This window comes from Scomber scombrus, chromosome 4 (genome assembly GCF_963691925.1).
Source record: "Scomber scombrus chromosome 4, fScoSco1.1, whole genome shotgun sequence".
In the NCBI taxonomy this organism is placed as follows: Eukaryota; Metazoa; Chordata; class Actinopteri; order Scombriformes; family Scombridae; genus Scomber; species Scomber scombrus.
In genome coordinates this window covers 13,768,992-13,795,658 of record NC_084973.1, presented here as the reverse complement: position 1 = coordinate 13,795,658, position 26,667 = coordinate 13,768,992, and the positions used below count along the sequence as shown (strand labels likewise).

Sequence of the window (26,667 nt, the reverse complement as noted above, 5' to 3'; positions counted from 1 at the left end):
AATGAATTGAGGATAGGTGGGGAGGCAGTCTCCTGCTGCTGCTGTTTAAGATTACAGGGTGAGCTGAACTTTCAGATTAGGTTAATCTGCTGGAAATGGGATTGGCCAACAGCCTTTCCTCTGGCAGGTAGGCGAGCAGGCAGGCAGACAGGCGGGTCAGCTCAGTACCAAGAGCCATGTGCCATGCCATGTGATACTTGAACCAATGGCATAAGAGTGTGCTGTACTGGCTGAGGTCATCACAATGCTGTAAGCTTTGCAGGGTTCGAGCCAATTGTCACCATGTATTTACGCATGCACACACCCATGCAGTGCAGTCATAACAAGTGCACTTACATGCTCAATAGATTATTCATATGCACAGACTGGACACACATTATAGGATCCTTAACCTCCTTCTACTCATGTATTTCCACGTATTAAGTAGATATACCCTATCACAGCTAGCTCTTTAAAAATGTACTGGTTTCACAAACCTGTGTTCTTTGTTTCAACAGAGGGGAAAACAAACACACTGTGGAACAGGGATTTGGCACAGCCCAAGTGTGTTGTTGGATTTGGGGCCGTTCAATCACACAGCAAGAGCCAGCCAGCACCGCTTAGGTTTGAGCTTGATCTCCAATCATCGGGAGGAGAAAGAAAGGACTCTTTCATATGCTATTGAAATGAAAAACCCCCATACTGGCATAATAAGTCACCAATAAGAGCTCAAAGTGATTGTTCTTGAGAACGAATAAAAAGAGAGTAAAAAAGAGAGATGGATCTATTTTCTTGTCATTTCCCAACACGGCTTCCCATTCCTCCTCTAATGTCGTTCACATGTCCAGGAAACCGGCCTGGCAGACAGCGAGTATAGGAAATCTATCTGCGTGTTTGACTGTTTTATCTGGAGCCAGACTCAGAGTGTACTGTAGACCTGCCAGGACGACACACTTGGACCCCGTTTGGACATTCAGCGACGGAGTATCTGCCTGTGTTTGCTCTCAACAAGCTATGAGAGACTGCATGAGCTTAGATGTCTCTTTGAGCAATTAGCATTTAATTGATTGTATAAAACTTGTTTGTGTAACAGCTGATAATGCTGTTAGGTGCATGTTGTATTACAGTCTCTTGTAATAAAATTGGAGTCTCTGAATGTGCAGATACTACTGCATCAATACATGTAGTTTAAGATTAAATGGAAGCAAAAATGCCCTTAATTTTAATTTGTGTTTTAAATTGCAACTGTATGCATGTTATTATTATGGCTTACTGATCATGCATTGTGAATGCGGCAATAATTAATAACTTGTAGCCATTTTGATTAGTAATGCCTTTTTTTGTTTTACCACGTGTACTCAGAAGAAGGTTAGCTTTGATATCTTGGTCTTTTGCGTTCACGGATATTTGTGGAAGTGTCATCCCCGACTGAGGCAGTTTTCAAGTGAGTCATCAAGACCTTCTTAACCACTCCTCTCTCTATCTATCTCTCTTTCTCTACCTTTCTGTCCCCTTATATGTCTCACACAAACATACATTAGTTGACCCATAGTTTCAACATAAAGCAAAACATTCTGTACGTTCAATGAACAACTACATAAAAAAATAGAAAGACAGAAATAGAGAGAGCGAAAAAGCGAGAGAGAGAGCAAGAGAGAGAGAAAAGCCCTCCAGCCTCTTGTAAACATGCTGTAGCTAGAGAGGCTGTGCAACGCTCTCAGTGCCACTCTCTCAACAACGCTAATTATCAACCAAAGACATGCTAATTACATAGAGCTTTATTGCTAATGTAGCAGGCCTCTATGCCAGCCGCCCACACTCTGAGCTCCGCTCCCCTACCTCTGCCTCTCCTCCCACTACACCTTCAGGCACAGCAGCAACAGAGGGAGAGAGATGCATGCATTTCTGTATACGTCTAAAGACAAGTCCTACAAATTTGAAATTAGATATGTCCCATATCAGATGTCATATTTAAGGTCTTATTGTTCCTCTGTGGGTGAACTCAGATTTGTCAACACCCCTAAATCCAGCCCTTCATTTTGTTGTTGACCTCCCCCTTATCATCCTGCCATCTCAACAGGAAGTCCACTTCACTCTTGCCCCCCCCCAAACGCAACAACCCGCCCACGTTCCTGCACCTGTGACGTAGCCTAGCAGCGGCACACAAGGCTCGGCAGGAGAGATTCGACCCCTGTCCCCCCTCGCTCCCCCTCCCTCTCCACCCCCCCCGACCCATGCTAAACGTGCTAGTGTCAGCCCTGTGGCCAATCCCGTTAGCATGCTGCAGCTAAGGCTGAAGGCCCCTTCAGATCGATTTCTCCCGCTGTGAGTTGTTCAGAGAGCACAGAGTCCTCCAGGGATCACAGTGTAGGTAATGCCCCACAGCTCTCTTCCCCACTAGGCTCTTTAGCGTCTTCCCCTGACACAGCTGTTTACACGTTAGCCATCCTCTGCTCTCTAATGGAGACACAGTTTAAGAGAGAGCTTCAAAGCAGGGAGCTCTCGTCACAGGCACTTGCTGAAACATGTGACAACTCTTCATCGGGTTCAGCTGGGGCAGGGTAATACACTGACTATACAGTGGCTGAAGGGCTTGGTGTATAAAGGATACTAGTGCTTATAGCACTCTTGGGATACGAGAGGATGCTAAATGGATTAATGTAAATGATACGATGCATAGGGGATTATTTTTCATCCCTTCTGATTTACTTTGATACTTTGCCACAAACTGTGGCAATGTGTATTTCTAATCAAATTCAAACTTAGCTTTGGGGTCACAGAATAGAAATAGAGTTGCTGTTTATTTACTGTTTGTCATAGATACATACATAGTATGTATCTATACATACAAGAATCTAAGCTTACAAAGTTACAGCCTCAGTCACATTAACACTTTGAAAAAAGCTTAATTATTTGAATATAGGAAGGGAGTAAGAGCACATGCTACACTGCAAACAAAAGCTGTCATGCTGTGTATAGTTGATTTATTGGTATTCTAAATACTACACATTATAATGCGCCCAGTCCACTCTCTTTGTCTGCTTGTTTTCGTCATTGAGGTTATCCATTTGTTGAGTGCTGTATCATTGATGTATGAGAAACATTAAGACACTACATATCTGACTTCACCAAATGGAAATAGCCATGGAACAAAAGCAAAGTACTCTTAAGTTCGTAATATATTTATTTATGCTGTTTTTTAACCATTAAACATGTAATATGAAAGAAGAGGAAATTATGTAAAGGATGGGAATAATGAAAAGCCAAATTTCTTCAGAAGCAGAAGACATTTGATATACATGTGCAAATTCAAATGGTTTGTAGTCAGGGGCAGAGTGCCATCTGGAATAGCAGGAGTGTTCCCGGTGGGCCTGTCCACCCGTGGGCGGGCAACAAGCCCAGCAACACCCATATGAAAAGATAAAAACATGTCCCATGCTGTTTGATCCAGTGTTAGACTGGCCAGCCAGATCCATATGCGTGTGTGTGGCGGGAGTATACATTCATTAAATCTCATTGGTCACCATTTTTCTTTGGTACATTCTGTCTTTTTAAATGCTGAGATGACAATGACAGACTGATGTTGTTGTGCATAATTTGTGACCGAGCAGAACTACCACATTACCATTATGCTGCCATCAGGTGCCTGTTTAATTACATACTGAGCATGCATGAACAACAAAAACAAGGGAGAACATATGGACACATTTAAGATATTCTATGACCTCTAAGTTGTTGAACAATATACATACAACACAGTATAATGGAGATGTAATAAATGTATAATTAAAGCTTGTTTTAAATATTCTAAAACCTAGGCTATGTCTAATAATTACCCACTTGTGTTTAAATTGTGAGGCAACCGCTGGAGTCTTTCTATTGTGAATCATGAAACAAACTATTTTAATGCTGAATTATAGAAAATGTATGTAATGTGCAAGGCATCAAACATGTTCTATTTAATGTAATATAGCAGGCATTTAAATGATTGGATTTGTGTATACAAAACATTATAAATATCATAATGTTTCAAAGATTCTAGAATACTGAAATACTACATGTGACATTTTCATATAGTTGAAAACTATTATTTATTCAACATTACTTTGTGGGGCAGGTGCAGTTTTGATCTGCAAGCAAGTCGTGGGTTTACATGTGTGTGTGCAAAGGGATAAACTCTGCATGAATGCATGCATGTCTGTGTGTGTGGCCCACCAGGTTTGTCAGATATCCAGCGTGAATGTTGCGTAACAGGTTCACATTGGGAGCTTAAAGATCCTGGAGGGAACCAGCATCATTTCCTGCTTTATCTACCTGCCTACTGGCTGGCCTGACAGTGCTGTTTACGATTACCTAGAGCCACACTAACGACATGTGCCTAAAGCAAGTCAGATCAACATCCTACTATGAGAGCCACATCAATGCTGACATCAGGGGCAGGTGGCACACAGTGTCTAAAAGGTCCAGATCAATGAGAGGCTTTACCTCTTTTATGTTAGAAAGTACAACACAAGGATGCATTTCAAATAAACACTATTTTCTCTGAGATAATGAAATACTGTCAGTCTTTAAATATCTTTTTTGAAAGTCATTGATACTTGGACTGAACCCTTAGGGAAGACCGGCAAACTATGGGAGCAATTATTTCTTGCTCTATGGTAGGTGTGAGGACCAAAAGAGAGAAGTAAAGGGTTGCTGAATGAGTCACAAATGCTGTAACCATCTGTCTGCTTTTGTGTTCCTGTGTGTTTGCATGAGTGTGCGTGTGTCTGTGCATGCGTGTGTGTTCCCGTGCATCTGTGTGCACATGCATGTGTGGCGTCTGTGTTTTTTTGTAACCTACCTCCACGATATCTGAGTTGGTCCTGCTCTCGTGGGGCTCGTTGTACTCAGTGTATTTAAGCAGGACCTTGTCCATGTCTGTGCTGGCATACTGGAACAGCTTGTTGGTGCTATTGAAGATAATCAGGGCAATCTCACAGTCACACAGCACACTCAGCTCATACGCCTTCTTCATCAGGCCAAACTTTCGCTTTGTAAATGTCACCTAAGAGAAAGAATGAGATGAAAAAAAGGTTAAGGATCATGATTATTTCAGGTAATAACAAAAGATTGGAGATTTGTTTTCACTCACACAGTGTCCCTGAATGTAATTTTTTTTAGTGGCACCCCTCTAATCAAATCAACCTATTTTTCTGACTTCTAGTAATCATTCAATTATAACAAAAAAATCCCCCACCCTAGACCTTCATGCTGTAATGAGGGAATAAGTAGGAATCTGACATAATGTGTTCTCTCTGTGGAATGAGTTGTTCTCAGGGAAACAGTATTAAAAGAAAGTGAAGTCTGCTGATGGTACAACACCCCCTGACTGTAACAGTCCATCCACTATACCAGGAAAAAGAAGAAAAAAAAAGAAGCTGGGTTTACATTTAAGGAACTGAAAATACTCTGTCTCAGACAGATAACGGTTAAGAAGATCAGTTATTGCTTTTACATCAAAGCACACAGAGGTTCATCATGGAACATATGTCAAGTTAAAATAACCCAAATATGCTTGATCTCCCTCCCTCCTTTATAAACAAGAAATACACATACCTGTAACTATTTTAATCTAAGTAATAGCTGAGGCATAGTATTTTTTCACAATGACGGTAACAAACATTGTTCCGTTGCCGTGTTGCCCAATTACCTGCCTCTTATGGTGAATAACAAGCCATTGATATAAATAACGGATGGGTTCCCTGACTGTGAAAGTGTTTGTAAGTGCTCAAATACTGACAATGTGCTCAACTTAAACCGCAAAAATTGTCTTCCTTAATGGGGACTTTTTTCTCTCTGTGTGTGTTTGTGGGCGTGTGCATGTGTTTGTGTGTGAGAGAAGGCCAAACACCGGTACCTCTGATAACAGAGCATACAATTGCCCACATTGTCAAAATAGAACAGCCCTTATTCCTCTATTGTTTGGATCAAAACTAGAGCAGTGAAAGTGAGTTAATTCCAGTGAGCTGCACCTGGTTTCTTTTTCAAGCCATGTGTGCGCGAGCTCTTTGGCTGTATGGGAAAATGAGAAAATGTGGCACTGTGAGCTTCCCTCTCCAAGCAACACTCCTTTTTTATTGAAATTTCTTTTATTTTCTTCTGTGACTGTGTGTATTATTTACATCGGAGATCTGTATTGACAAAGCTTTTTAAAGAGAGGAAACACAGCCAGAACTGTGCCCAGCTGGAATGATCTCAGTTTGTTGATTAACTGCATGTTTGTCTATTCTCTTCTGACACTTAAGTGGGCCAAAAAAACACAATGAAAATCTTCCAAAACTCAGTTAAAGTGTTCTGCTCTGAATACAATACTAAAGACTATAACTGCAGGCTATAAAGACCCTCACAAAGTAAGCCTGTAAAGAAGAGATCTCCGTGTGTGTTAGATCAGGGTAATACATGAATAGATTTGTGGCATAAATCTATCATGCATTGCCCTTCACGTTTTGTCTTTACAACTTCGAGAACTGAAAGGGGAGATGGGCTTGAATGGATATTGATAGATAGTTTTGGATTTCCTGAAATCGTATCTCCCAGGATGCACCAGGGAAACTAAATATCAAACTATCTCTCACATCCACCCTGTCTATCTCTCCGTCTCCCTCTCTTTTAAGAGTGGGTAAAACCTTGCATGAACTGCTGTATCACCAGCTTCCCTCCTAAAACTTTTCCAGTGATGTCACCAAGCCATGCCGAGCTATCTGTCAAAAAACAGAAGCTGAAACCAGAGATTTGGACGGCCTTCTAAGTCTTGACAAACCAGTGTGCGCAATGTCAGGTTCTGTACCTCGGCACAAACATTCATCTGATTCACTGACGACGTAAGGAGAAAAAGCTCCCCTGGGCTCTAAATACCATGCTGACATTTACACAGTCATACTGAAATGTGAAAAAAACAAGCCTCATTCTTAACGCTGTAAGATCAAAAGGCATCTTGTGACAATAAGAGTAATTGTCATATACAACCCACTTTGAGCTGCACTATCCAAAACTGAAATGCAAGCATGCTAAAGGGGCTCGCCAGCCTTGCAACTGCAGGGCTTCAGTAAAAATCGTACATGTGCAAGTAAATAGGATGACAGGGCTGTAGGACATAAGGTCAAAGCAGACTATTCAGGAACATGACTTGTAGAGTGTTGTCTTCCCCTGGTGTTTTGATGCAAGGGGCACAAGGGGCAGACACAGGACACAGCTAGCTGCCGGCCCAGCTCCGTTATCACCCACTCACACAGTCGCTCACTCTGCTGGAGCTATTAATGTTTCAAAAGGTGGCACGTGGCACACACAGTGGGCTGGGTGTGAGTCCCTGAGGTCCGGAGCTGCAAGCAGTGTTGCCAGATCTCGCGAGAGAAACAAGCAACCAGGTCTATGAAAACAAGCCCAAAAGCAGTGATTTGGCTTAGAGAAAAAAAGGAAAAGAAAGACAATATGTGAGAGAAAGGCCACAATTTTATATATTTAAGTATGCATTTATTGTGCATTTCATAAGCAATGAATTTCAACTCTAACTAAGTTGAACAAAACCAGCCAAAGAACGAGGAATGTATGAAAACATATGAATGTAATAATATCAGTGAAGAGAAAAACAAAAATATCTTGTTGGCCTTTTAAACAATTATTAAAATACAGATACTGGCCTTCTGACTGGCCATCACAATCAATGTAGCTATGAAAAAAATGTGTCTCTTGTCCTTGTCCTCCTTCCCTTGTCATCAGCTCTGTTCCTCTGTTACACACACATCATACACACGCATACACACCTTAATAACTTTTAGCCTAGTTCTGTTCCTGTTTGTTAAATTGGGAAGGAAAAAATTCCTTCTTGCCATCCTACTTTGGCACCAATAAAAAAGGTGCAGTGACAACACTTTTTTTTAAACTTTTGGGATATAGAGAGAGGGGATGACAAGCAGCAAAGGGTCTGGGTTAGAATCAAACTTGGGCTGCTGCGGCAAGCACTCAGCCTTATGTTACGTGGTACGTGCACTAACCTGCAAACCACTTGGGTGCAGCTAAGGATTTTAACATTGACTAGTAAACATGTGGTTCTGACAGCAGGTAGTGATATTTGACAATTTAGATAGTGAGCAAGCCCACATAAGCAGCTACACTTTAGAAACAAGCCCAAAAAACTGCAATGCATGACTACCAATATTTGTAAGCGCCTTTACAGAAAAACAAGCATGAAGCCTAAACTGTGGCTGCTGTCTCAAAGGGGAAGGGCTACATGCTGAACAGACTGCTCACATATTAGTGGACCAATCACAAACACCACAAACATCGTCAATAACAGTTTTTCACTGTTTTACTGTCCTCTAACTGAAACAAATATGTAACCACCAGAAACATTTATGTCTGAAGAAATGTTTACATTGAGTTTTCAGCACCACACTGACGTGTCAAATAAAAGTAATCTTAAATTGAATGTTCATGTTAATTTAATGTTACTGTTACTTAATGTTAGATAGGAGAAAGGACCAGACATCTTGATATATAGAGATAACTTGAAGCTCTGTGTGTGTGTGTGTGTGTGTGTGTGTGTGTGTGTGTGTGTGTGTGTGTGTGTGTGTGTGTGTGTGTGTGTGTATATATGAGTGAGAGAAGTGAGTGGGTGAGAGAAAGAAACATCTGAATTTAAATGTTCCCTTATTTGACCTCGCAGGTACAGAAGACCTCTGATGACAAGGATGGGCCACTGAGTGCAAATAAAGCTAGTGAATCCCGGCAGAATATTTCAACAGCCCTTCTAAGTGCTTCTATGCACAAAAGTGACTCTAAAGAACAACATACCAATGAGGAGGGCAGAGCAAAATTAATGGAGCACACAGAAATACTAGTAAGGACTTTGCTCTAATGATGGAGATGGTAAAGTATAATATTATTTCATTTCAAGTTTTATATCCCATTTCAAAATGACTACTGTTCCATTCAGTAAACAGATGTATTATTATTATTATTATTATTATTATTATTATTATTATTATTATTATTATTATTATTATTATTATTATTATTATTATTATTATTATTTTACATTATTTATTATTCTTCTGTGTGTTTTTGGGAGCAAAACTCAGGAGACATTCTTTGTATGCTTGCATTAGCTGATAAAACTAAAAATCATAAAGATACACAAAAGACCGCCAGAGTCATGTGAATAGTAGCCTATACACAAGTTGATATTTGATGTCCTGGCAATGAGAATGGCTTCGTCTTTTCAGGCCTAACCACAACCAAAGGACTTTTAGCCCCTAAGCCTGTAGTAATGCCTTGATTGTCAGCAGTATTGTAATCTCTGAAAGTGACTCATTTTGGTCACTATTTCCACTAAAGAACAAAGAAACAAACAGCTCATACTGGATCTTCAACATGCTTTCTGAAACTAGGCCTGAGATGGCTTGTGTTCATGAAATGAGAAAGTTTAAACATTTGTTGTAAACTTAAAATAAATACATCATTGAAAGGCCTCAACTTGGAGAATAACATATATGTCAGTATGAAGATTCTACATTGCTCCTGCTTTGAAATGCTGACCTTTGAACCTTGACCATGTTGTATTAAGGCTTATAATTCAGCAACAAAAGGAGCTATAAACATAGGACCAACTGCCAACACAACTCTTGGCCTCAGCTATTATGTAGGTAATGGTCAACAACTGGGGGCACTGTCAAATATGGGTAAAAACCAAGGTATTTAAAAATCGAATTACACAAATGTGTATCCCCTTAAACCATCCCTTCAACTCCTCTGTACATGTATTTATAATTCACACATAGATTGACTTAAACAACACCCCAGAAAGAGAATGAGTGTGATTATGAAAAGCTTTAAATGACAGTAACAAACAATAACACCTACATTTAATTTAATCACCACACTCCCACATCTCGATCTGACATGTACAAAATCACATACATTAATAATTCAATGTACATACAGTAATTGCTACAAATACACAGGCATGCAGTGCATGCTTGCTTGAACAAGTAAAAATGCACACATTTGAAAAGAGAATTGGCTTGTACATAAATCCTGTCTTGGTATACTGGTACATACATCATATAGGATCTGCTAATTTGTATCTCAGCTGTGCAATTTTTTATGTTCAGCTTTTAATTTCACTGTTTGAGGTAAAGACTTCATGGCCTCACATGATGATGTCATGTGACCCTTTTAGCCCATCAACATTCAAGCTGTTGATGTCACCACTGGTCCTTCCTGTGCAAGCTTAAAACACATCTCTCAGCCCACACAGCAGCTGTAAAGTAGTGCTCTGGACCTGAATTCTAGGAGCCACTGTTCTGCACTCTGAACAGGTAAAAACAGATGCTATGAATGGCACATTATTAGCATATTTATAATTATTTGCCAGTGACAGGCAGTGGATGCCTCTCTTTGCACTACAAATGTAAATGATTAAAAAAAACTGAGAAAGTTTCTATATTCGTATAATATTGACATTTAACTTATTTTGTAAGCATCACAGTAAATGACAGAAAAGTTTTACTGTGTTTAGTTATTCCAAATATTTTGTATGTAAGGGCACTAAAAATAAGCTGAAATCACAATTATTTATATATTATTTCTAATTTGAATTTGCGCCTATAATTCTGATGCCTATGGATTAAATTGAATAACATTGATTTATTTCACTGAATGAGGTTTCTGTCCTCGTTAGACCAAAAAACTCATTAAGAAGCATCCATATGTCAGTGTGGGAGTGATCTTTGTTTCCTTGGTCAGTGGGTGCTGTTAGACACGCCACCATGTTAACAACAGAGAGCATGCACATTTGCAACTGTGTGTGCTGGTAAAAGGGACCAATGTGAGTGTTTGCCCAACTGTCTTGCCACAGTAAATTGGTAACTGGAGTATGAAACTTTTCACATGCAAAACACACACACAGAGGGACATTTTTTAGACTACTTTTGAAGATTGTTGAGATAAAAATTTAAATCATCATGATAATAAGTGTTTGTTTCTAAGACTTATTTGTGATGTGATTATTAGCTACACACTTTTTTCTGATAAAGATCTCAATATTCGGCCAACACTGTTCATTCTGGCTCTGCACCTATAGCAAGAATTTCCCTCAGAATTTTGAAAGGTTCCTTCAATATTGGTGCTCGGAAACCCTTTAGCTATCAACACAAAGATCAACCTTCGAACAGATAGCTCTATTATGGACAAGCTTGGGGGCAGAGACAACTCAGGGACGTAAGAGACAGTACAGTTTTTTTCTTCAAAATATTAGAGCATCAATATCTACTCGTAATACATAAAAGCACGTTGTTAGTATATGCATATATTACTCTCTACTTTGGCACATAAAGAGCACTAACTGATGGGGTAAGAATAGTGAACATACACTGTAGACTCATAGTGACACCAAAGCTCTTTTCGTTCACTCCTCCTATCCTCCTCCATAACCCCATCCCAAGAGAGATTCAGATGCATTCACAAACAAATGCATTCATACATCTCCTATACACTGTAAACACCTGAACATGTTACTAATTACACCCTATCCCCTAACAGAGGCTCTTCCTTGCATACTTGTTTACTTTTTATTTTTCCTCCAATTTTAATAATTTAATTCATCTTTCTTTTGTTCTGGTTCACTTTTTTAAGATCTTGTACATGTATGTATGTATGTGTATTCATATGTAATTATATGCACACAAATAGTATGAAAAGAATCAGTTTTGCTTGGCCCAAATGACGTGTCACATTTCCTCTTGCAAAAAGAGGAGAAAAACGCCCAGGATAAACAGAGGGACAAGAAGAAAGGAGGGATAGTGGCTGATTCTCTGCCACATGGGTGAGAGGGGAGACAGAGAAAGGGGAGGAGGGAGGAGAGAGGGGGTGGACGCACAGGAAGCACATTTGTATGCATTTCCTCTCATAACAGGAAGAGGCCAGTGGCTTCCCCTTCACAATGGCTTCGCTTCTGCTTCCCACCTCCTGCCTGCTTCCCTGGGGGAGGAGGAGGTGGAGGAAGAGGAGGAGTGGAGAGACAGGCACCAAAAACTGCTGGTTAGAAAACCAAACATGGCCGTGTGGACACACACACACGCAAGCGCACACATACACATACATGTCATTCAGCTATGGAGCAGCACAATTTGTATTGAGACAAACACTTATCCCATTGTCAGGGGCCAAGCAGGAAGACATGGGCTTACGCAAAAGGAATAAGGGGAGCCCAAGACCTGGGCCTGAACTCTGCCTCACAGCCAAAGAAGCTGTTAAGAGGGGCATTACGACAAAGGAGGCTTTGTCCCACCTCTAATATATGCTATGCTCTTCTCTCTCTTCAAAACCCCACTTATCATCCTTTTCAGTGTGCCTTCATTATACAGTAGGAGCAAGAGGCAGCAGACTCCAGACATATCTTCATTCAGTGACTGAAACGAAAGTGTCCACTTTGAGTAGTTAAGAGCTAACCTGTGGAATTGATTTAGTGGTGTCTTAATCATGCTAATTTTTGTATAGATGTCTTAAAATACATGCCAACTTAAATTGTTCTACTTATCAAAGGTGGTAATTACAATTCAGTACAGCACTGTAATGGCTATGCTCCTTTGCTGTATGTTCCTGTTTATGCTAAAAAAATAAAATAAAAACCACAACTGGAAAAGGATATGCCCACTGACTGAAAAAAAGTGAATGTTGCATCGCAAGGCCAAAGTTAGTGGCCGGAATGACAAAAATAACTTGTTGTCAGTCATTTGCGGTGGATAAACTTTTGTCGTGGCACTGAGGCTAACACTGTATAAGGAGCATTGTTTTCGCTTTTTACCAATTTTCACAAAAAAAGCTTCTTAAAAAAAAAAAAAAAAAGGAACAGATTGGTTTAAACTGATTTTCACACAGATTGTATGTCCCCACACAACTAATTGTTTTAGTGATTTCTGCTGCAAGAAAACCCTATTAACCCCAATTTTCACTAAATGAAGTTTTCGTAGGACAAGCACAGCTCAGAAAAATAGAGAAAATGTAAATGAGCTGAAGATTATGAGCCAGAGTTCCTAAGAGTGAGATTTAAAATAATCAATAAATAGCTAAACAACAGACTACAGACTGTTTTTCTAAATACATTTTTAATATTTTTTTAATATTAAAAATGTTATAAAATTATATTTAAAAAAAAAAAAAAAAAAATATATATATATATATATATATATGCACATATATAATAAATATGCACAGATTTTCATTTAAAAAAATAAAATAATGAGCCATATTGCAGACAAGGGAAGTAAAAGAGAGGAAGCTAGACAAACCATTAAGAGGTTCTGGTGAGAGGGGGAAAATTAGAGAGTGAGGTGAGAAGAACATGTGAATGAGAAGCGAAACAAGGAGTAAGGCGAAAAAGGCAAAAGAGAATAAAAATACAGCAGAGAGGTGAGAGCTTAGTGAGCCCTTTACAGGTGAGGTCTCGCAGCACTGAACATATGACAGAGAGGAGTGCCACTTGCTGTGGTAAAAGAAGGAGACAGTAGAAGGTGGGAAACAGGGAATTAGAGGAGGGGTGCAGGGGTGAGGAGCTATCCTGTGGGCCTCATTATTTTCCTGCTGTTAATTTCACTCGCACATTTTCTCACCCCAGTGCTGTTGATTGGAGAGAGGAATGCTTTGTCGTAGAAACAAAAGGGCCCCTTATTTCAGCTGCAGCTAACATTGTGAAGGAAGAAAGTAGGCATATGCAGGAAGACATTACAACATGTATATGTATATTTTTTATCTTGTGTTAGTGCAACTTTTGTTTGGGGGAACTGAGAGATCCTGTTGTTTTACTTCCTGTCACTGATGACCTGATCCACATTTAACCTTTGGCCCTGGGTCCCTTCCCCCTCGGAACCCACATGTCCCACACACACACACACACACGCACACGCACACGCACACACACTCACACTCACACAAATTCACACAAACAAGTCATCCTAAATTAAGCCCACTGAGTGTACTGGCTGGAGAGGTAACACTAATTAGAGCCAATTGCAGTAAATTAGTCGATCCCCAACACTATCTACTACTACTATCTACCCTGGAGAGATAGATGTGTTTTAGATGTGTACGTGTATTTACAAGCTTGCATTTGTGTATGCATAAACAAGACACTAAATGCACCATCTAAGTAAGTGTCTGAATGTATAATTTGCTACATCTCAATTCTATGCCACTGTGTGTACGCATACACACACACACAAACACACACACCTGTGCCCATATCTTGTACTGTAGGTGTGTGCCTTGTGTGCTGGGGCAAGAGAGTCTGCTCTCTGTGTGCAGCCCATGAGTTATGGCACAGGGGGCTCTTTCATGTGCCCGAGGCTGGGAGAGGGTCTGAGTGGTCGGGAGGCTTGGAGCCAGGGCTCACACACTGCTGCCCACTGTCCAGAGCTCCGGGCAGCCAGTCAACACCAGGGAGGCCTGGCCCTTCTGCCCCTGCTCTGGGGAAGTGTTTCGGTGCCTGGGGTGGCAGCCCAAAGTGGCCGCCCAGAGAGAGTCAGGTCCTGTGCCCACTGTGATGCTGCCGCTACAGGGAGGGCAAGGGTGGGGGTGGTGGGTCAGTGTAGCCCTGTAGGTGGCAAGGTAGTGCTGACAGCCCTACAGACTGGTGCCATTTCATCAAAGCTTATAGCGTAGAGTGTAGACAGGTTAGATTCAGGGGGAAATTTTAAATTAAGTTCACCGCCATTTTTAGACAGAAACACATATTGTGCCATGTTCTGTATATTAACCTTTTAAGACATTATTATTGTGTTAAGTCATCATTTCCAAACAAAGATCACTGAAGAGTTTTAAGAGGACAGCAATACTTTTTAGATATAAAACAGTAAAAGAATTTAAAGAATGTGAGGTTGAAAAGCAACACTATATAAACTCCTCTGGTGTTTATTTGGCTTTGGCTGTGGGACATTTTCTCAAAAAGGAAGTGAAAATATGCAAAACCAAAGCTTCCGTTTTTTTGTTTTTTTTTCTTTTAAGAAGAACATTTTCTGTCTGTCTCTGTCTTTGTCTTGTGATGTACGCCTCTCTAAATGTGGTGATGTCATTTATTTGGGCCGTAGGTTGAATGACACCAAGTGCAATATCCACAGAGCATGTGGTGTTTTCCACATGACTTGATTACATCATATTGGTAGGCATCATCATTCGCCTAAAATAACATCTAAATAAGTAATCTATCATTTTAAAGATCAAAACAACAAAATCCAGTGGTATATTGATTCTCCTTTCCCTGAACCCTTACTCTCTCCTCCCTCTCCTCCCCTCCCTTTTCTCCCTGTAAGTAAAGCCCGGATATCTCAGGCATCGATTCCCCTCAGGTGTCCTTCCTGTCTCCCTCTTTCCCTCCTTATCCTCAGGAGCCGGAGTGCCTGGTGCAACTGGCGGGCCCAGTCTAAGGTAGGATGAGAGAGAAGGGCTGAGATAACAATAAGGAGGAAGTGTGGGTGCTGCTGCAAGATGATAGCTTTAGTCCTCATCTAAAACTCTGTGACCTCCTCCTTGCTCTTGCTCTGTGTCTCTGTCTGTCTGTCTTTCTTTCAATAACAAATACATAAATTAGAATACAGAGCAGATAGGTACATACAGTCACACACCCTCTGTGTTTTTGTATATATATCTATACCTGTGTATCTCTCCTACTCTCCTGTTTGTGCTGCAGCTGTGTATCATAAACAATAAAAATCATGATTACTAAAAGTCGCTTCTTTATCTCAAGTGCATTCACATTCTCACTCCCCTCCCACTATCCTCTTAACTACATTCACACTCACTAGGCACAGTCAGAAAAGGGGTCAAAATCTGCTTCAATTACTCCTAGAGTATTGTCCGATCGATTCCTCGAGCCTCTTTATGTCACATTACTCTGGCCACAAATGACTGTGATGAAGAGCACTGTGGAAAATGGTTGAAAGCATTACTGTGGATGTCAGATGATAAAGACGTGGAAAAAGCAATGAAATGGGCCTGTGTGCAGACAAGGTGTGTGCGCCTGCTTGTGTGTTTGACCTGTGATCCAGGGGCCACGTTAGCAGCGTATGGATCCAATTGGGCTGCCAGGAAGCTGACAAAGTGTCAGTGGTCAGTTGTGCCACAGGAAGTGATCGATTGTGGGCCTCGAGGGCAGTGAGGGAGCTCTGTCTTTATCTATTTCCTGCCACAGACCATAGTGTCTGCTTGAATCACATTGTTGACAATTTATTATGTCTCTCTCAAGTGATGCCAGCTGTTAAAAAGTGTCTTGCAAGAATTCTGTTGGTTTAATGTTTGCTGTTTCACTGGGGTTTTTCTCAAATGACTATGTATCACTGGTTTAAAAAGGTATATTTTGTGCTGAGAGGAAAGCTACAGAAGTCCAACTGTTACTGATTTAGCTCAAGAAAAATACTGTTTCAGTATTTGTCTCCCAGGCTGTCCCTCATCTCCACCCTGTTGGCCCAGTCCAGTTCACTTTAGACCATCCTATCTCTGTTTGGTTATTTGTTTGTTTTCTCTCACCCTGCCTCTCAGATGTTACCACCCTGTGCCTGGTAATATTCCACTGCCAGTGAGCTAAACTGGGTGGCATGTTGTGGGCAGTTGGGTGTGAAGGGTGCTAAAGTTGTGTGTAGGCCGCAGCCCTCAGAGCATGCAGTGATATGCAGAATGGGTTTTGAGAATTACAAATATTCTCATGCAAATCCCTTTTTGGAAAAATTCTCCAAGTGCCCTCACACTGCTTCGTTAGATTGAGGGGAAACAAACCTGCCATTATAAGCCAATGGAACACTTCTACCCAAAGCAATAACTGTTCTATCCCCGCTTACACTCCTCTGTCCCTCAGTTCATATTGCCCAGACTCCCAGAAGACCTTCATTGTTGAGGGCTGTGCGGGGTGTAGGGTGTCCCCCCCACCACCTTTCTTTCCCCCACCCCTATACTCATCCATCCTCCCACCCCCCAGGGACTTACCTGTCTGTTGCGTTCATCCATAATCCGCGTGATCTGAATCTTTTTCCTCCCCATCGTCCCCGTCTCTTTCTTTCTCTCCTCTTTCTAAAGAACTTTATGCTTTATTCTCTCTCCTCTTTCTTCTTCTTCACTCTTCTGCTCTTCCTTTATCTGTCTTTTTTTCTGCTTTCTATTTGTTCCAATCAACTCAAAGATTCCAGCATCCGTACCTGCAAGAAAAGAAAGAAAGAGGGAGGGGGGAGAAGAGGATGAGCCTTAAATGAAATGAAATATGGCAAAATACTGAGAGAAAAAAATAAATAAAAGTGGCATCATGGCAGCCACAAGGGAGGGTGAAGAAAGACAAAGAATCTGTCAACAATGTTGTGAGAACTGCTGTGTTTTTCACTGTCGATATCATGCAAATCAGTTTTTGCATTTTTTTCCCAGGCACCGACTATGAGAGGAGACAGCGCTGTCAGGATCTCGCCTCGTTCACAGAGAGTTTGACAGTGTTTTGGAAGTGCCGCTAACTTAAACGCTCTAATCACCAACACTGTAACATTACCTCCAGACTGAGAAATACATTTTGTTTCTTCCCACGAAACTGCACTGTATTGACAGAGGAACTGCCAGACGTTTTCTACTCTATCTGCAGCTCATCTCCAAAATGGCAGACAGGAGTCGCAGGATGGAATACAGATGTAAAACTCAGCTCAGACTTGCCACGTTTTGGCACAACAAAGCCATAAAAAAAAAGAAAGGAAAGACAAAAATGCCACGAGTGATCTTTTGAAACATGGTAGACGGACAGTTTGTAGCGACAGAAATCAAACAAAATTCCAACATGAATTTTATCCAGCTGGAGACATTGCATGTCAATGAGGGCATCTGAGGAGCATTTGAATACACACACTTGTCTTTGTGTGCACGACTTAGTGTGTATGTGTGTGTGTGTGTGTGTGTGTGTGTGTGTGTGTGTGTGTGTGTGCGTGTGTGTGTGTGTGTGTGTGTGTGTGTACCTGTGTTTGAGGAGTGGAGGCCAACAGCTGATGAGCTGGACTGCATGTGCAAAGAAGAAAGCTGCGCTCCAAAAAGTTTGCGTCAGTGTTTGTCCGTGTATGTGTAAGTGTGTAAGTGTGCACATGTGTGTGTGTGTGTGTGTGTGTTCTTGTGTGAGCTTGGCTAAGCCAGTGCATCTCTCCAGAGTGCTAAAGTAGGCCAACCCAATCTATCTCAGGGAGGAGCAGAAGAACTGTTGTTGTGTTTTCTTTTGACAGTAGAGGTGATAACGTCCCTCGTTATGCAAATGAGCATCCCATTATTTAAGCTCAGTGCAATGCAGGGGAGCTGTCAGCGCCGTCACATAAAAAAAAATCCTCCATCTACCCTGCCTTTTTTTCTCTACTTTCCCCTTCTTCTCTCTTCTCTCCTCTCTGAACCAGATTTCCGGCACCTGGCAGCACAAGCATCAGACATTGATGTGGAAGACGACACTGCTTCACCAAAAGACATGTCAGTCTCAGTCTCTCTCTCTATCACTCTCTCTCCCTCTCTTTTCTCCCATACACCCTTGCTCTCTTCCTCACTCTCTCATATTCTCTCTTTTTCACGCTGCCGCACAAATACATGCACATTGTACTGCACTTCCTTTCGCCTCCTTTCCTTTTTTTATATCTTCCCCTAACCTGAATCCATGTATTTATTGAGTAACATGCATGAGAAAGCACAAGAAAGCTCTAAACCCCTGAGGTGAGCGCAGCACATTGCTGTGCACTTGACCTCTTTCTTCTAGAGAGTAGGACATTGATAATGAAAGCGCGTAATAGGGACATCCAGATACTGTGGCTCTTAGTGACAGACCAGGGCCAGTAACAGTAGTACATGACTCGAGATCTTTTCATTTGCAACAGAAAACACAGGCTGTGCACTTCCTGCCTGGCTCTTTTAAAATCTGTAGTACAGTATGGGTGTCAAGTTGTGTTAAGTGTTATGTGTAGTTAGGGCTGAAACTAGTATGGCCCTTATGAATAAACTGATTTGGTAAATATATTCACATTTAAAGAATTAAAACTTCATCAACTATTATAAGCCACTCTGCCACAAAACCTCCATCACACAAAAAAGGGAAACAAAGTGAAACAAAACAATTTGAACAATGATTACATGCATGACAAAAAACTTCCTGAGTTGATGGTTTGGAATACACCCACTTATGGAAGAAATGAGATACAGACATAAATGCATCTTTTGGCAGTTAGGACAACAGCCGGACTGCACCACCATAATAATCACAAGATCTAAAATAACTCTGTGGCAGCTCTGAAGAGGCTATCCAAAACATTTTAGCATTGCTCTGTGCAAACACACCCATCTGTAGACAGAAAAACAAAGAGCTGCCCTCTAGAAGAAAACAAAGAAGGATGTTGTCAGACAAACTAGGATTACAAGCCAACACTGAGGAGCTTAGCACAAGACAGCCAGACAAGGATATCAATCAAGCCGGCGTACCTCAATCACAGGCTGACAGCATCATCCCCTCCCAGTCTTTGTACTCAACACTACCCAGCCCGGGCATCGCTCCAAACAAGGAGGCGTTACCTCTGTGATCCCTGCCTCCTGGCCTCCACCTCCTCCTCGTTCCTCCCACAGCCCACTGAGCAGAGCTGAACCTCTCAATGTCAACACCCGCTGGGGCAACACCTTAGGCCTTACGTAACATTAACGTTAAGACTAAGCCCGTGTCCTGAACATTTAATCCCTGCTTTTGGCTCCAAGCACCAGCCAACGCTCCCCGAGGTGAGGCTCTGCTGCCGCTTAGCCCCGTGTCAGTGACTCCCCTACTCAGCCACCTCCCCTTCCCATCCCTTCTCACTCTTGCCTCCTCTACCTCCTCCTACACAACGATGCAAGTTCCCTTCCCTCCGTCCCCACTCCATTCCCCCCCCAACACACACACACACACACACACACATCCCCCCTCCCCTTTCCTCACACCCGCCCCCGTCCCATATGAGTGCCAGGCAGTTCCTGGATAAGAACTGAATGCCCACCTCCTCATCGGGCTCTCTTCCCTCTTCTTCCCTTGTGTTGGATAGAGCATCAGTTAACTCAACAGATTACCACTGAATCACTCAATCCAATTTAGCCTCATGACGCCAAGACAGTGAAATGGAGAGAAATGCAGGAAACAAATACTGTGTATTGAACATGGTCAAGCGGCACAAGGCAGTAATCCTCAGCAAGAATTTTTCACAAGAGACTGACACTGACATCTGACCTTGAGAGGGCAAACAAGGTGAGAAAGTAGCAAGGGGCAAAATGAAGACACACACAGGGAGACAGATAGAAAGAACTAACAAGCTTGTACTCATTAAGCCAATTTACTAATCCCAAAATAAGGCATGGGGAGAGAGGGAACGGCATATGGAGAAGGAAAAATACACACAAGAGTTTCTTTATCTTCTCTGCCGAGCCTGACTAATGGCATGCTTGCATTCACACTAGCCTGGTAACTGGAAGGAGGCCGGAGCGGGCGACTGCTAAGGTCAGAGAGCAGCCTGGCACCATGCAGACAGAAGGACAACGGTTGCTCCTCTGCTTGTTTTATATCCTGGGTCCCAACTCTCTGTGCTTTGAGTTGGAGAGGTGACAATGAGAAGGAGAGTGGAGAGAGGAAAACAGATAAATGGAGAGAAGAGAGGGAAATGGAGTGAAGCATAAAGAGGGATCTTTTGAACAGGCACCAGGCCTCTCCGGGGGGAGGGGAAGAGCTGTACCCACGACCCTCCCATCTGTTAAGCAGACGGACAGAGAGAGAGAGAGAGAGAGAGAGAGGGATGAAGGTTGGGGGAGGATGGGAGAAATGGAGAGGGAGCAGCAATTCAGCACATAGATCTAATGAGCATTCTCTCTCTCTGTGTCTCAGAAGTGGAGCTGAGAGGACGATGAGAACATATACACTCAGTGCACCACAAGGCTTGATTCTAGGTCGCCTCTCTCCCAAGTGTTTAGTCACTAAAAACTAATATACAGCACATGGTGCTTTTTCACATTCTAATAGATGGTCTGTAGGGTGCTTGTTAATGTGGCTTTGTTATTGAGGACAGACACTGAAGACGACTCCTCTGAATCAAGGGGCCGACAAAAAGAGGAACTTTACCTTGACTCATGCACAAGATGAATTCATCATTATGAAAGACAGCTACATAGTTTTGTTTGCGAATCAGGAGAAAAGATGTGACATGAGGAGAAATGCACATGATGAAGTCAAGTTCCAAGAACAAAAGTTGCACACATTCGTCTATCATTTTATTTCTGCATTCGGAGAATTGTGAGGGAAAAAAGACCGAAACCGGCAGTCCTGTAAATGCAGCATGTGCAGAATTGTGCTGATGCTGATATTCTCGAATCCTAATTCTACACGTTATAGCAAATTGGGGAAGGTGATTTATCATGACAGGATTGGTGATGTTTTTCCAAGAAACCCCACCTCGGCAGCACAGCCGCGGCCCATGGTACATCTGCAACACATTTGGTAATAGCATGTGTCCTGAAATATATATATATATATATATATATAACACTAGTATCCCCTATCCTCCTAGGAAATGTGGTTGTGAGGATTTGAAATAACATATTACACTGCAGTAAGTAAACCTTTTAGGAGGTGTATGGTACATTAAATAAACGCTCTCTCTTTTTAAATAAACTCCCATTTCCTTGAAGAGGAGGATGAAAAAAAGCGCTTTAATATAGTTTTCCAAATACAATCTGAATGTCAGTACACACTCACAGTGTTCTGTTTTTACTTGTGCATATCTGTCATGTAGAAGATTTTTTTCCTTGAGAACATTTAAATTTTTTTCTTTCTTTTTTTTCCGGATGTGGAGATGTTTAGAGGTTTCTTCTTTGTGTTTCTTCTGTAGTTGTTTGTGCGTGTGCCCGTATAAATGTGGGTGCATTTGAGTACATTTGCAGTATGTGTGTATGTGCTTTTTGATTTGAACATAGTGGTACACAGCACTTTATCGCCTGTAAGGATGGATCGAGATATAACAGGAGAAATGAGAGGAGGGGAAGGATCAAGCAAAAGAGCAAGTCAATGGCCAGGCAGGATGGGAACAGAAAAATGTGTATCAGGTCTCATTGTGCCTCTAATGTCATTACAGGCAGTGACTCCTCTATGTGGCACACCGCACTCCCCATCTGTCAGAGCGAGATAGGCAGGGTGACGAATGGCTATCACTGCTACTTCCCTCAACCACCCCCCACACACACACACACGCGCACACACACACTCTCTAATGTCTGTATCTTTTTCGGATGCTGGGGGAGAAGAGTGACCTAAACCTGGGCGGTAGCCCACGCGTAGGTGGGCCTCTATGGCTCTGAATCTCAGCAGATATTAGGGCTAATTTAACATGTTAGCAGCTAAGGAGATTAGCAACATGTACATCTGGGGATTAGAGCGATAGTGGTGGATCATCTTATAATGTGTTCATTCCTTTTTTTTTCAGTGAGGGTTCGAGCTAAACTTGAATGTGAGAGGCTGCAGTGTGTGTGTGTTCTTCTGTGTGTGTGTTGGAGGATAAGTCTTCACCTGTCTCTCTCTATTAGCTCACGGTTTAGTTGGATCATTAGCAAGACAGAGATGGTTTCACATGTATTCTATTTTCAATCTCTGTGTGCCTTAGAACTGAGACACCTGTCTATTGATGAGGAGGAAAGTGAGCCAATAGCCTGTGGTTGGCATACGTTTTATGCACTCTGTCAAGCGCTCATAAGTGTGACTGACATTGTGGAACAAAGTATACTGTTATAAGTAGTGGCTCAAATTCTACAAGATGAGCTCTCAATACCTTGCCAACTCTAGTTAAACCAATATCTCAACATAAAACTTAATACTTCAACTCTAAACTTAATTGATTTTCATACTAATGAGACTCTGCTAGTACTGTTTCCCCTCTTATCCTTCAATCCAACAGCTCTGCCCCAGGGTTTTGGAGGACAGAAAGACAGGAAACACACACACACACACACACACGCACACACACACACACACACACACACACACACACACACACACACACACACACACACACACACACACACACACACACACACACACACACACACACACAAACACACACACACACAGCTCAGCGGAAGGATGTGACATCAGCAGGCAAAGACAATCAAAGGTGCTAAAGGTGCTTCCTTCCCTAAATCATTCTGTTCACAGAGAATACATTGGGAATCAAAACCTAATCGCCACTCTTCCCTTAAATCTGCAACAACAGATAATGAGAACTGAAGCAATACGACTTCGGTATTTGTATTATTATATAGTAGGCTTGAATTTGACTTCCCTTTAAAATGTCTTTGGCTTAACATTTTTCCATGAACCAACAGACATGTTGTTAAAACACTAAATTGGAAAATGGTTAAAAAACTAAGAATTCTGATTTTTACACATATTAGTACATACAAAATAGAGCTGATAAAACAGCAAAGACAATACATTAGATTTTCATGTTAAATGGAATGTAAAGGTATACATATGAATTCCAGCCATGAAACAGCTTATAGTGTCATATTTAATTGTTCAACATTTGACTAGTCTTCAATGAAATGGAAATAATATTTCCTCAGCTGTGGCATTTCATTACAGGTGAAAAGAATATCCATCCTCTACTCAGTGTGCTGTCTGTTTGCCATTGTGTTTTTACAGAAAACTATCACATATATAATTTCCTGTCATAGACGTAAAAACACTTCAGATTTTAAGATAAACAAGATTTCTATATTTCAGTCGGGTATGTATTTTTTGATTTAGATATTTTATTCTGCATGTAAAAGAGAATGTACTCCTATGTAATATCCGGTAATTGTAATGCAGGTAGAAGTGGAGGTAAAAGAGTATGCAGCCCTGCCTTCGTTTGGCCAGCTGCACGTCTCAATCAGCACCAGTAAACAGGGGCCTTGGGCCATCAGAGCTGCAATGGAGACAGGTAGCCATCCGTCAGAGCCAGTATGGAGACAGGTGAGAGCCATCTTTCCATCGCCCATTGCTGACTTCCCCAAGGACAAAATGACTTGACACAATGCGTCAACCCCCTCTTTGAAAGGAGGCCAAGGGCTGTAAAGCCGCAGCTGCTAGGCCAAAAGCAGACAAGCAAGAGGGCACACATGGACGCGTGGCTAATGTTGGTTAAAGAGGCATTCCCTGCCGATTGTTGCCGAGGTTTTGTTGTGACAGTGGCTTAGCATGATGAGTGATAAACAAATAAACTTAAACCACAATGACAAATTTACCACACACGTACCCTTGTGCCAAGGTGGAAAAAATGGTATCAGAAAAAAGGAGAAGAAAAGAAAAAGCAGAAGCAAAGGCGAGCCACAATTTGGAGAGGCCCCGGAAAGGCTGGAATGAATCACCATTTAGTGCATTCAGTTTTTCCATGTCATGAGCATAAGGAGGGGCAATGGATGCATTCAAGTATGAAGCAGAGATAAAGATGATAGAGAGAGAAAAAATCAACTTAATAGAAGTAAAATAGTACAAGGTACCAACACAAAGATAGTTAGGTACAAGAGGAAAAAACGAAAGGCTTTGAAATGATTTTGAATATGGAAGTGGTACAGATGGTGGCAATACACACATCTGATGTTTAAACACAAATAACTGCACTTAAGTTTCACTTTATCAGCACGGCCACAATTTCTTTCACTTCTTCCTCTCTTTCTCTATCCCTCACCCTCTGTCTGTCTCTCTTGCTTTCCAGTCAGTGTAAAGTCAGTTACAAAGCTCTGCCGCAGGTCATGTTTTCCAGAGAGTGTAAACCACTGTCTCATTTCACATGTTGCCCAGTGCACCACAGGACCCAGGTGGGATGGGAACCGAAAATGAATGCACACAGGTACGTGTTCATTCACTCACAGGTGCACCTCTATGTCTCACAGATAGTTATTCCCTGCTTATCTATTGTGTAAAAAAACAAAACAATGTAATAAAAAATTACAATTGCAGTGGAATTACAGCATAAACCCTTCAATGAGTGTACCCTGCCCCCACAGGAACAGCCGGGAGTCATGTCAGTAAGAACACAAAGCACTGACATACGGTATTCACCCAATTATGTTCCCTGCCGAGTATGACAATGTCTCAGGATGTTAGCAATGTTCTCCAGTGGGGGGGGAGAAGGGCAGAGTGTGTGTGTACATGTGTGCATGTGTGTGTCAGAGGCTGGAAACTGAGGCTAAGGGTTCATTGCTGCATGGGCCACACTTACTTAAGTTCAAGCACAGCTAACTTTCCAGTAGTCGCATGTCCCCCCCACCCCCCAGTCACATACACACTGACACATACACACACACACACACACACACACACACACACATACACCAGACCACACTGTATCAACACCAGACATCATGGTTAAGACGATCCACTGATGATTTCATCACACCCCCACCCTTTTACTCTTTTTTCTTTGCCGCAGCATTCTAATCACCCTAATTAAAAGCTTTGTTCATTTAGAAATCTCTGATGACAATTTGTTTCACTCTACCCTACAGCAGTGGTGGCTGTGAAGAGAAGAGAATTAAATTTGATCTTCTGACAGCAATTATTAAATGCTCCCTCCTGGCCTCAATTAAGGCCCGCAGGCTAATGCTAACATGGCTAACCCTCATGCAACCACGAGGTGCCGGCGCACTTCCTTTTTCTTCACCAGCTTCATTTTGTCACCCATTTCAGCCAGTGCGTATCTGTGCACGTCTGTCATCTTGGTAGGTATATGGAAATGCTTGAGTGCTTATGGGTTGCTATCTATTTTGCATATTTGCTGATGGGAAGAGGTAAATAATATGATTTCCTTTTTTCGTGTATTTGTTGTAACTAAGTCAGCATGTTGGGACTGGCAGATCTATGAGGAAGTTGTGGAATTCACTATGTTTTCTTTTCTCGCTTGATCAGCAAGTTTGGATTCCACAATAATATAATTACGTGAAGTGATGATTTTTACCACAACAAGCAAACACTGAAAGTGTTGATACATTAAAGATGATCTTGTTGAGGCCCTCGAGCACATACAAATGTGTATGTGTACAAATGTCATAATTTACATCGTTTTTTTATTTGACAGTCTATTCAGGTTCAACTGCGTATGTGTTTATGTAACAAAGTTAACCCCTAAAAAGCAAAAGACTATTTAATTCTAAACAGCTGACACCTTATACGACACTGCCTTTCCCTGTGGTTGTGACACTCCAACAGAATTACATGTCATGGTCACAGCCTTGCTGAGCTGAAGTGAGAGCCACAGCTCTGCTTTGAGTCTATGCACAGCGTGTGGGTAATTTGCAGAGAAGTAGAAGGTTGCACACTTCAACAAGGATGTCCTTCATAGATTCGACCTTCTGGTTTTTTTTTTTCTTTCTCTGGTCCCTGTGCTCTGCTAGGAAACCGAGTAACCTAGATCGTGGAGTATGGAGAGAGGGGGATTGTGACAGAGAAAGAGAGAGAGAGACAGAGGCAGAGAGAGAAACTGAGCAAAAGAAACAGTGGGATAAATTGAGGGGAGAAAGAGTCAGACTTGGCCACTCCACCACCCCACCCAACATTTAAAAAGGAAACAACAAAAAAACTCTACTAGGATGATGTCAGGTTCACTCCTCTTTTTTCTGGTTACCACA

General features: G+C 41.7%; 1 protein-coding gene across 2 annotated transcripts in view; it reads right to left on the bottom strand.

Annotated features, from left to right (window-relative positions):
• The window catches only part of mef2cb (myocyte enhancer factor 2cb), a 74,249-nt gene that overhangs the window by 25,165 nt on the left and 22,417 nt on the right, over window positions 1-26,667 (bottom strand). For both annotated transcript variants that reach the window (XM_062417341.1, XM_062417340.1), the window contains 2 exons: window positions 16,990-17,198; window positions 4,823-5,026 (listed from right to left, as the gene is read on the bottom strand). In XM_062417341.1, coding sequence (XP_062273325.1) covers window positions 4,823-5,026; window positions 16,990-17,043 — 258 coding nt within the window. In that variant the 5' untranslated portion in view covers window positions 17,044-17,198. The remainder of the gene's footprint in view (window positions 1-4,822; window positions 5,027-16,989; window positions 17,199-26,667) is intronic.